Raw genomic sequence first — 12,274 nt, forward strand, 5'->3', positions numbered from 1 at the left:
TGGCAGCAGGTGTATTAGATGGAGGATGCAGGGTACGGGGTCAGAAGCGAACGCTCCCCACCTATTGGAGTAGAATGTGTATATAGAGTGTGTTGGTGAGTGTCAGTGTTTTCCCAGCAATCACCAAGTTTAACATCAGGAATAGAACGAGATGGGCTTTCATCTGCCCACCCCTGGTACACAACTCCACACACTATGGATGGAACAGGAAACCTTTGGGTTTCCTATTTCTTTGTGCCTGCGATGGTGCAGGATTTATATCAATTTTGCCAATTCTATTTAGTTTGTTGACTCTATATATCCAGTGTATTCGTAAAGCCCTACTTTGGTATGACTAAAAAAAAAAAAATTTTTTTAGTGAAAATTGTCACACACACATACATCCCAAATACTTTTTAAAGCAAAGGACTTAAAACTGTAACTGATCTCAGGAAATCATTGCCTGATTTTCCATTGCCATCAGCATTATGGTAAAGGATAGTCAAACTCAAACCAGGAAATGTTTAGCTGCAAAAAATTCACAGAGAGAATAGAGTAGGTGCTTTGAAATTTGATGAAGAGGCGTTTAGTGACTAGAGAAGAGGCTATTACAAAGGGCAAATACGGACCAGTACACTGAAAATACATGGAAGTTTCAGTGCAAAATGGGAAAGCAATTTCTAAGAGCAAGAGTTACATCCTCTATTTTCCATGTATTATGCCTAAGGATTTAGTTTAACAAAACTAAAACTGCTTGAAGTCCTGTTTATACATTTTCTGTCAACAGAAATCAATTGACATTAGAGTTCTGTCTTTATTATACTCATTAGCTGAGAATAACCTGATAGAATTCAATAAGGAGGTCATTGAATTTGTAGCTGAAACTAGGGCTGTAATAATACTTTCATGCTACAGAGGGTCTTATCTATAGAGATGGCTTTAACGTTTGCTAATGAATGAGTCATGACAGAATGATGAACAGTTCATGATGTTTTTGGTAGTTTTGATGGTTTCTGTATCATATAGCCTTATGGCTGTCATATACACATATACCACAGATGCATATTCTCACATATGCACATGCAGTCATGTACAACATAAACATGCTCACACTCATACATCTCTCACACACATTCACATACACACTCACACATTTTGTACAGTTTTATACAGTTGTAGGGAGGCTTAGCAGGTTCAAACATTTTGGCATCAAAATGAATGTTGCTAGCTATATGGGAATTCCTGTCTAAGAGAGTCACCAGCAGCATAGACATGTTTTTTGGTGACATGTAAGTAATAGGAAATATATTACATTCTAGCTTTGGTTGAAGGGGATTTGTTTCCTTTTTCTTATTTATTGTTGTTTAAAAAAGGAGCTCTTAGGTTTTGGGAAATACAGAATACAAAAGAGACATTGAAATTCCTCAGTTGATTATTAGGTCTTTGTTTTAGGCGGTACGGGGCTGTTCTACTCTGTCCTATGGGGTTGCTATGAGTCAGAATCGACTCAACGGCAGTGGGTTTGGGTTTTGGTTGGGTTTTAGGTGGAACCAAAAGATCCTAGGACTTGAAAATATTATAAAGCAGTTAAGACATCCTTATAACTGCTAGCGCACCAACTTCAGTACTACCACCCTGGTCAAAGTCACCAGCATCACTCACCTGGGTTTCTAACTAACGTCCTAGCTGGTCTTCCTGTTTCCACCTGTGTCCGCTTGCAGTCTAGTCTCAGCACAGCAGCCAGAGGCATCCTTTTACAACATAAATTACATTGCTTCTCTCTTCAAGACCTTTCAATGGTACTCATCTCTCAGAATAAAAGCCCTGTGCTTACAAAGACCTGCAACGTCTGGCATGATCTGATCCTATTTTACTGCATCTCTTCCCTGCTACCTCATTGACTTGATCTTTGCTTAGGCCATTCTGGGCTCCTTGCTGGTCCCCAAACAAGTCAGGCCAATCCCACCTTGGGCTTTTGCATGGGGTCCGTTTCCTTCACCCAGACTGCTCCTCTTCCAGGTGTCTGAGTTGGGCAACTCTTCCCGTCTTTCAAGTCTTGGCTCAAATTTGCCTTCTCCAAGAAGCCTTCCACGACCACTTCATTTAAATTTGCAAACGCCCTCCACCGCTCTCTCATCCTTTTATTCTGCTCTGCTTTTGTTTTCATAACATTTGTCACCTTCTATCTAATTTGCTTCTTTCTTAAGATGTTGTTAATGTTGGCTTCTCTCCATTAGAATGTAAGCTCCACAAAGGGAGGGGTTTTATCTGTTTGGTTCGTTGATGTTCACTGATGCTCTTGCATTCTGGGCACCCAAGAACAGCACCTGACACATGGTTGGTGCTCATAAGTATTTGTTGAATAAATGATTTATGTAGAGGGTTAACAAAATTTACTTTGTGTAGGAAAAGATAGCTCCATCTTTAGGGGAGTAAAGGATAGCCATCTGAGCCCAGACTCATTGAGCTGTATTGTTCAAGTGAACAAACTGTCGTCAGTAATTCAACACCATCTTTTCTTGGTAGTAGTGGGATTTTGTGGAGAATTTATCAAAAGTAATAATTGTGATCATACTTAACATTTCAAGTCTTTGGAGTGTAGAGAAAAATCAAGGACAGCTCAATTGCCATTTCCACTGCTTTTCCAGTAGACCAGATGCCACACCACACTGGAGATGTTGAGGTAGATAAAAGTTGTTTGAAGTTTTAAATCTCTATTCTAGAAGGCAGTCGAGAGGCCTCCCAGTCAAATAATTTGAAACACCAGTTGTCTTAGAAATCAATTTCAGTACCACGAAAATGACAGCCTCCCTTTTTTTCCACACAGGGGGACGGTTCCTCCTCATTCTTGTCGGAAACTTGCCATGAGGATCCCTCTGTTTCCCCCAAGTTTACTCCCCCCAACCCTCAAGCTCTCAAGTGGTGACCACCGTCCTTCCAGCCAGGTAGGACTGGATGGGAGGGGTCGCTTCTGAGAGAAGGGTGGTGTGTGGACGTCTGGTTTTCAGGCACCATGGACTTGCTCCTTTGTTCTTCGCCTTCTCTTTCACTACGCCGCCATCTTTTTTTTCCTTCTATACTTTCCAGCCACGCCTAACGTGCCCTTCTCATTCTTTCGTGCCTTTTCTCTGGTTTTTATGTCTTTGTCACTGTGTTCTCTCTTCCTGACATAAATTCCATTCTTCCATATTGTCTTTCTTCTCCTTTCTTCTGTTTGTTTCTATATTTGCAAAACTGTCTTCCTTTTTGTCCTTCATCTTTCTCTCTTGCATTTAAACTATCAATTCTATTTTTGAAACATTTATTCCATTCTTACTTCTCACTGTACTATTTTTCCTTGGTCCTATTATCTTAAAAAAACCAGTGGGATTAACTTAACTCAGGGATTCTTCTTATCCCACTTCACTAAGTTTACCACACTAAATTTTTTAACAATCCAGCAAAATTCTTTTTTTTTTTTTTCTACATGCTGTATTGAGTTAAGGGAACAGCTCGTTATTTCCTGATTCTATAGAATCAAGAGCTCTTGGAAACATCTCATTAAAAGGGATGCCTGGGCTAGAGCTGTTGATTGGACCAAACTTCAGCCTGAAATTTACAGGTTTTTTTCATTGTCAGAACGAGAAGCATCATGAACTCTATTGTATTCCTTTAGCTGATAAGGAAACTGGGCTAAACCCCAATGGGTGTGCATTTCTGGGAGAAAAGAGGCCGTCTTGTGACTATAAAGAAAGCAAACTTCTCTTCTGATGTAGTAAAAATAGAGTTCTACAGGGAAACTTATAATGTTTTTTTCTTCAAGCATTTGTTGATCTGTGATATGACAGTTTATGCTCATGTCAAAGAATTACCGAAAACAAAGATGACTTCACTGAGGTTTAAGTTCTTCTTCCTTTGAAACAGTTGTCATTTAAAATTATGCCCTAGCTCAGTGCTTTTTAAACTTGAATGAGTATGTGAATTACCTGGGGATCCTGTTAAAATGCAGATTCTGACTCAGCAGGCGCAGGGTGGGGCCGAGAATCTGCATTTCTAACAAGCCCCCAGGTGCTGCCTCTGCTGCCACAGCTCAGTGAACCACATTTGGACTTGCCAGGATTGAGTCTGTTCCTAACTTCTAGCTTAAGCACCTGCGAGAAGAAACTTTAAGTTGCCTTCATGGTGTTTTAATTGTATTTACTGTATTTTAGCTTTTTGGCCTTATGATGAGCCTGGCCCTTTGATACCTTTTATTTTCTAGTCTGACCTTGGGATAAAGCCTAGAGGTGAAGGTGGGACTCAGGGAAGAGCTATGCAATATCAATTTCCGGCCTCTACAGGAAGGCATCAGGGAGACCTAAAAAAATGTCTTCTTCATTCGGCTGTAAATGTTAAGACTGTTTTGTAAATCATCGATTACAAGCATCAGTGGACTTTTTGTTACACTTGCTACTGTCCTGATAGCTTTGGAGCTGTTGTAAACATTTAATACCACGCTTAGAATATGGAATTCTCTCAGGAAAGCAAATTGTAGCCGAGATCAGAACATGTGTTTAGGTTTTGCTTTTCAGACCAAATGCAATGGAGATGTAAATGTTACGTTTTTTTGTCTCGGGGACCTATCAGTCTTATAATAGCCTGTTCACTACTTGGATTCTCTTCAGAATGTCAACTGAGCTCCCTGCTTAGCAAGAATATTTATTTTCAAAAGAGATAAATATTCTCACAATACCAAAAACCAAACCAAACCCATTGCCGTTGAGTTGATTCCAACTCATAGTGACCCTATAGGACAGAGTAGAACTGCCCCATAGGGTTTCCAAGGAGTGCCTGGTGGATTCCAACTGCAGACCTTTTGGTTAATGGCCACGGTCTTAACCACTGCACCACCAGCACTCCACACACACACACAAAAAAAACTCCAGACATTAAAAATCATTTATTTATGTAGTTTGTTTGGTTCCTTTAGCTCTCCACCTATAAAAAGTGTCATAAAAATAAACCAATTTCATATTTTTCATGGAAAAACATGCCTTGTTGCTAAAACAGAAAAAAATGAACTACTTTGCATTTAAAATAAGACAAAAAGTTCTTTTCAAGCAGCATATAAACACCAGTTTTTTGTCCCAAGTTTAAAATTTTTCCAGATGTTCCTCGTTTGTTTACTTTCCCCATAAATATCTCTATTCATACACTACAGCTGAAGACAGAATGAATGGATAAATAAAAATTAATAGTACATAAAACTGTTACACGGATTTTTTTTTAATTTATATCAAGAGTACCCATCACATAAATTGAAATTTCACATTTCCAAAATTTGTGAATGAATCTTTATTGATGAAAAATATCTTCCTTCTATCAACTAGAGATTAACAGGTCAGACTGAACAAGTGAGTCATACTTGTAACCCTGGTAACTTCTATTTTTTAATAGCAACAAGTCACTGTAAACCCAAAAGCAAATCCACTGCCCTTGAGTTGATTCCAACTCACAGGGACCCTGTAGGACAGAGTAGAACTGCCCTATAAGGTTTCCAAGGCTATAAATCTTTATGCAAGATATCTTTCTCCAGAGGAGCAGCTGGTGAGTTTGAACTGCTGACCTTTTGGTTAGCAGCCAAGGATTTAACCAATGTACCACCAGGGCTCCTTACAAGTCACTGTAGAGAAAGACTAAAAACAAACCAAAAAGGATGTTCACTTATTTTGTGTACCCATGAACCTTTGTATAAAGAGCTGTAGAACGACCAATTTCTAAAAATATTGATGATATATCATTGGAAAATTACAAATTTATGCCAAGTATTTATTAAGTGCATGCTTTATTCTAGGATATGCCAGTTTCAATAGGGGGCACAAAAGAACAGAAAGCACAGTTCCTGCATGCTTAATAAAAACAGTGAGCCGTTTAAGACCACGGAAGGGCCTTATTTTTTTTTTCCTGACAAATAATAGTAAAAATAATAACAACTAACATTTACTGAGCACTTGCTACATTGTCAAACACCTTCAGTGCACATCACATACGTTATCATCTTATTCTCCTCATAGTAGAGTTGAGAAAACTGAACTTCAAAAGATGAATGAACTTTACCAAGGTCATACAAGAAGTGCTAAACCTTGGATACCGTGTGTATTGTATCCTTCAGGTTTCTTAGTGAATATCTGAACCACAATCTAGATGTCAGGGTATATAACATCTGTTTCTCACATTGCTGTGGGCAGGCAAACAATCAGGTATGCCGCCTGAGCCTCAGTACATCCATCTGTAAAATGGAGAGGCTACGAGCCTCTCATGAAAGGAAACAGATCACTCTAAGCAGTTAGAAGGGATGGATACTAGACACATCTACCAAGCATTGCTTCATCTGCTGGAGGTATACTCCAACCTCCACAAGATCACAACCAAATCCTGCCAGAGATTTAGCTCCCAAGCTGACCATAATAGCAAGAGGCATTAAGCATCACAGACAGGATGTTCAAGAGGCTCAGAATTCCTTGTTTTTGACAAATATCTTGGAGAAGAACATTTAGGACTAGATTTTAGAGAGCTTTCAGCACTGTGATACAGGACTCTCTTCCAGGAAACCAGTTTACCAGAGCTCCTATTATTGAAAGGCAGGGGAAGCAATGCCAAGCAGAGGTCGCGGGAGACATGGGGGTGTGCTGTAGCCTGCACAGGTGGGTTAAGAGGATTTTGACATAGCCTTCTATGAAAACCCTATGGAGCACAGTCCTACTCTGAAACACACGGGTTTCTATGAGGGCAGTTGTTGATGTTAGGTGCCATCGAGTCAGTTCCGACTCATAGCAACCGTATTGGGCAGAGTAGAACTGCTCCATAGGGTTTCCAAGGAGCGACTTTTGGATTTGGTTAGCAGCCGAGCTCTTAACCATTACGCCACCAGGGCTCCATGAGGGCAACTAGTTCCTTTTTTTCTTTTCCCCCTTTGGCAGGGCCAGGGGGAAGGCTCTGTCTATGGCTGCTGAAGCCTTACAGTTCCCTTCTCTGAAGCAGCAGGATCAAAGGAGAGTCCACCCGCCCTTACCAGCCTTAGTGTACCTCCCTCCCTCTCTTCTTCTCCAGTAATTTACCATCTAGTTTATATGGGTGGCTGCTGAGTTCAAACCAGAGACTAAATGGATTTGCTCCACTTGAGATCTTCTTCCTATTCTCTCCTCACTCTATTCGTCCCCCCTCTTAAATCCTTCTTCTCCCAGCCCTTGCTAATCAAGCCTATTTCTCCCACTTGAAGAGTTGTGTACTGAGTTGTCAACAAAGAGGTTAGGACCTGTTTTTGTTATGCAATTGTTTTTATGGTTTTTACTTATTCATTCAAATGATATTTAGTAGGCCCTAGGATTTTTTTTTTTTTTTTTTAGGATTTTAGTATTTATCTCTGAGGATACGGAAGATATATAAAGGAACTTCTTAAAATTAAGGACTTCAAGCTTCTTGGAAGTGAATCGTCTCCTTATGGATTGTGTTTAGAATTTAGTCATCACATAGGGAGGGTTTTTTTAGAGTATGTGGCAAATGACCCTGTTCTTCCTGTCTGAAGTTAGAGTCAGAAGAACTACTTTGGATGAAATTATGAAAAATCTTAACAAGAAACAAAGACAATTTTCTGAGTAGGAATATCTAAATGTCTAGATAGCTGCCCAAGGATTACCATGGTGTCTTACTGAAGACCGTTTAACGTGGTGACAAAGGGGCCATCTGCCAGCAGAGGCTTGTGTACGATTGGGTGACCTTTTTATGATCTCCTTTGAGTTCCATGAAAGATATGATTAATTAAATTCAGAAGTTTGCCACTAAAATAATAGGTATGAGATCCAGAGAATTCAAGGTGTTGGAGGACTCATTAATAGAGTTGCATAAATATCATGCTGAAAGATTTAATGAGTCCATAGTGTCACTTATAAAACAATGGGATATGGATGACCTAGAAAAAATAAATTAGAATCAATATTGTGCTTCAGAATTAACAACTATAGACAGGATATTAACACCTGAGAGATGAATTCTGTAATTATATCTTCATGCATGTTGGTGTTCTCATCCTGGAGAAAATGAAAATTGCTCATTTTTAGTTTTTTGGGTGTCAATAATAAAAATAAACTTATATATGTGTGCTTACTTCTGTGGTCTCTGGGAACCACGAATACTTTAGCTACAATTAGGTGACTAGTGTTAAATTTTTCCTTTATTAATTTAACCAATAATTATCAAATGCCTACCATACTCCAAGCATTGGAATAGGTTCTGGGAATATAAAAAGATATAGAAAGATATAATTCCCCCTCCCCAAGTTCTTATAGTCTAGTGTAGTACTATTCAATAGAACCTCCTGTGATGATAGAAATGTTACTTGTCTGAACTGTCTAATACAGAATCCACTAGCCATGGTGGTTATTAAGCATTTGAAATGTGGCTAATGCAACTGAAGAACTGAATTTTTAAATTTTATTTCAATTTAAATGTAAACAGCCATGTGTGGCTAGTGGCTACCATACTGGATAGCTCATGTAGAGAACATGTTTAAATTTAATTTCTAATGTATAATTCAAGCTGAAAGAACTGAAGAAGAAATTCAAGCCTCGAATTGCAATACTGAAGGATTCTACAGGGAAAATATTAAATGATGCAGGAAGCATACAAAGAAGATGGAAGGTATACACAGAGTCACTGTACCAAAAAGAATTGGTCAACATTCGCCCATTTCAGGAGGTAACATGTGATCAGGAACTGATGGTACTGAAGGAAGAAATCCAAGCTACACCAAAGTCGCTGCTCAAAAGCAAGGATCCAGGAATTGACCTAATACCAATTGAGATGTTTCAGCAAACAAATGCAGCTCTGGAAGTGCTCACTTGTCTATGCCAAAAAATTTGGAAGACAGCTACCTAGTCAACTGACTGGAAGAGATTCATATTTATGCCTATTCCCAAGAAAGATGATCCAACCAAATGTGGAAATTATCAAACAATATTATTAATATCACATGCAAGCAAAATTTTGCTGAAGATCATTCAAAAGCAGCTGTAGCAGTATATCGATAGGGAGCTGCCAGAAATTCAAGCCAGATTTAGAAAAGGAGGTTAACCAGGAATATCATTGCTGATATAAGATGGATCCTGGCTAAAAGCAGAGAATACCAGAAAGATAGTTACCTGTGTTTTATTGACTATGCTTAGGCATTCGACTGTGGACCATAACAAATTATGAATTACATTGCAGGGAATGAGAATTCCAGAGCACTTAATTGTGCTCATGAGGAATCTGTACATGGATCAAGAGGCAGTTGTTCAAACAGAACAAGAGGATACTGCTTGGTGTAAAGTCAGGAAAGGTGTGTGTCAGGGTTGTAGCCTTTCACCATACCTATTCAATCTGTATGCTGAGCAAATAATCCAAGAAACTGGACTATATGAAGAAGAACAGGGCATCAGGATTGGAGGAAGACTCATTAACAACCTGCATTATGCAGTGACACAACCTTGCTTACTGAAAGTGAAGAGGACTTGAAGCACTTACTGATGAAGATCAAAGACCAAAGCCTTCAGTGTGGTTACACACCTCAATATAAAGAAAACAAAAATCCTCACAACTAGACCAACAAACAACATCATGATTAACGGAGAAAAGGATTTCATTGTCTAGGATTTCGTTTTACTTGGATCCACAATCAGCACTCATGGAAGCAGCAGTCAAGAAATCAAAAGAAGGGTTGCATTGTGCAAATTGGCTGCAAAAGATCTCTGTAAACTGTAGAAGAGCAAAGGTGTGCCTGACCCAAGCCATAGTGTTTTCAATTGCCTCATATGCATGTGAAAGCTGGGCAACAAATAAGGAAGACTGAAGAAGAATTGATGCCTTTGAATTGTGGTATTGGCAAAGAATATTGAATATACCCTGGATTGCCAAAAGAATGAACAAATCTGTCTTGGAAGATGCACAACCAGAATGCTCCTTAGAAGCAAGGATGATGAGACCACATCTTACATACCTTGGACATGTTATCAGGAGGGATCAGTCCCTGGAGAAGGACATCATGCTTGGTAAAATAGAGGGTCAGCAAAAAAGAAGAAGACCCTCAACAAGATGGATTGACACAGTGGCTGCAACAATGGGCTCAAGTGTAACAACAATTGTGGGGATGATGCAGGATGGGGCAGTGTTTCACTCTGTTGTGCATGGGGTCGCTATGAGTCAGAACGGACTCAACAGCACCTAACAAACAAAACAAAATGTATAATTCAGAGTCCCTGAGTGGTACCAAAGGTTAAGCACTTGGCTGTTAACCAAAAGGTTGGAGGTTCCAATCCCTTCACAGGCACTTCAGAAGAAAGGCCTGGTGATCTGCTTCCAAAAGATCACAGCCATTGGAAACCCTCTGGAGCACATTTCTACTCTGAAACACATGGGGTCATCCTAAGTCGGAACGGACTCAACTGTGACTGGTACTGTACAAAGGATTTGAATGGGGACAAAACACTGCTGTCATCATTATATTAGATCTATTTACAGGGGAGGAAAGACCGATACATACTTGGGGAAATCAAGGAAAGTTTTGCAGAGGCAATAACCCTTGAGCTGGGACTATAAGATGAAGTAGAAGTTTATGAAGCAGAGAAGGAGACAGGAAGGAGTTCCCCATGACGTTATGAAAAATCCTGAGGTGGGAGTATCATATTACTGTTAGGGAACTGTATGTAATTCATTATTTACATATCATTCCATAAGCAAACATCTTTTCTCTAGGTGGCTTATCCCACATGAATTTTATAGGAAACTATTGCTTATTAATCTAGCGTCTGATGTTTTTAATCATGGCCTTTGATTTACTTACTGATAAACAACATACCCGTTGCCTCCGAATCGATTATGACTCATAGCAACCCCATAGGATAGACTAGAACTGCCCCCAGAAGGTTTCTAAGACTGTAAATCTTTACAGAAGCAGACGGCCATATCTTTCTCCCGTGGAGTAGCTCGTGGGTTCGAACCGCCGACCTTTCAGGTAGCAACCCAACACTTTAACCCACTGCGCCACCAGAGCTCCTTGATAAACAACATAAGGTCCTAGAAAATTAACAAGTATAACCAGCATCTAAACCCAGGTATCTGCCTCACAAAACTCAAATGTAATGAAAAATTGCTTAAGGAAATACTGATTTTCCTTTATTCTTTAAGGTCAAACCATTGGTAAGATGGAGGTGGAGTTGATTGTTAAATTTTCAGGGGTTTTGTGAGCTGGTAGTTAAGCACAGACATCACTAAAAAGTAAATTATATAAACTTACAATTAAATAAATTATATTAAAAACAAAGGCAATAAATACTCATCGGTAATCATTTAATATATTTTACTACTGTCTGTACTCTTAAGGTAATTTCATCTACTGTTATCTGCATGGAAACCCTGGTGGCTTAGTGGTTAAGAGCTACGGCTGCTAACCAAGAGGCCAGCAGTTGAAATCCACCAGGTGCTCCTTGGAAATTCTATGGGGGCAGTTCCACTCTGTCCCATAGGGTCACTATGAGTTGGAGTTGACGGGAGTGGGTTTGGTTGTCTGTATGATGGCCATAATGGTGTGCTATGATGCATTTTTTCCCAGCTCCTTGTTCGCTGTCACCGCTTTGGTAGCCTGAAATCCACCATGCTGGGGGTGTTTACACCAGGGAAATCAGCAAATGCTACAAATCAGGTTTCCTCCCCTCCCCAAGGAAAGTCAGCTGTTAAACATTTACCAGCACACCACCAGCATAAACCTTATCCTTGTGTGGCATAGGGTTTTCCCGGGATTTATGCATAGTTCCGGTGGCAACTGACCTTAGTTGAAAATATTAACCATCCTGAAAAAAAAAAAAAGGAAAAGCAAAACAAAACTTTCTACTGAAGCATCATTATCTTTTTTTTTTTTTCTCTAAGTTTTATTTATTTTGTTGTTATGGTTGGGAATATACACCAATTCAACAGCTTCTGTATGTACAATTTGGTGACATTGATCACATTCTTCAGGTCGTATAACCATTGTCACCCTACTTTTCTGAGTTGTTCCTCCCTCTTCAACATAAACTCACTGCCCCCTAAGGCTCCTATCTAATCTTCCAAGTTGCTGCTGTCAATTTGGTCCCATACAGATAGTTCTTAAAAGAACATAACACGCAAGGCAGACCTCTTTACTGGTTAAGCTGGACTATTGTTCAGTTTTAAGATGATGTTGGGATATTTTTGGTTTAAGGTTTAGACTTTCTGGAGCCATGAAGGGTGGATGAACCCCTGAAACTATTACCTTTTTTAAACCTTT

At 39.4% G+C, this 12,274-nt stretch overlaps 1 protein-coding gene across 5 annotated transcripts in view; it reads left to right on the forward strand.

The window, feature by feature from the left end:
• Positions 1 to 12,274, forward strand: part of PLCB1 (phospholipase C beta 1) — an 844,448-nt gene that overhangs the window by 732,276 nt on the left and 99,898 nt on the right. For 3 of the 5 annotated variants that reach the window (XM_049869956.1, XM_049869955.1, XM_049869957.1), the window contains one exon: positions 2,807 to 2,924. The exons of the other annotated variants lie outside the window; for them this stretch is intronic. In XM_049869956.1, coding sequence (XP_049725913.1) covers positions 2,807 to 2,905 — 99 coding nt within the window. In that variant the 3' untranslated portion in view covers positions 2,906 to 2,924. The remainder of the gene's footprint in view (positions 1 to 2,806; positions 2,925 to 12,274) is intronic. 5 annotated transcript variants of the gene reach the window in all.

This window comes from Elephas maximus, chromosome 25, assembly GCF_024166365.1.
Source record: "Elephas maximus indicus isolate mEleMax1 chromosome 25, mEleMax1 primary haplotype, whole genome shotgun sequence".
NCBI lineage: Eukaryota > Metazoa > Chordata > Mammalia > Proboscidea > Elephantidae > Elephas > Elephas maximus.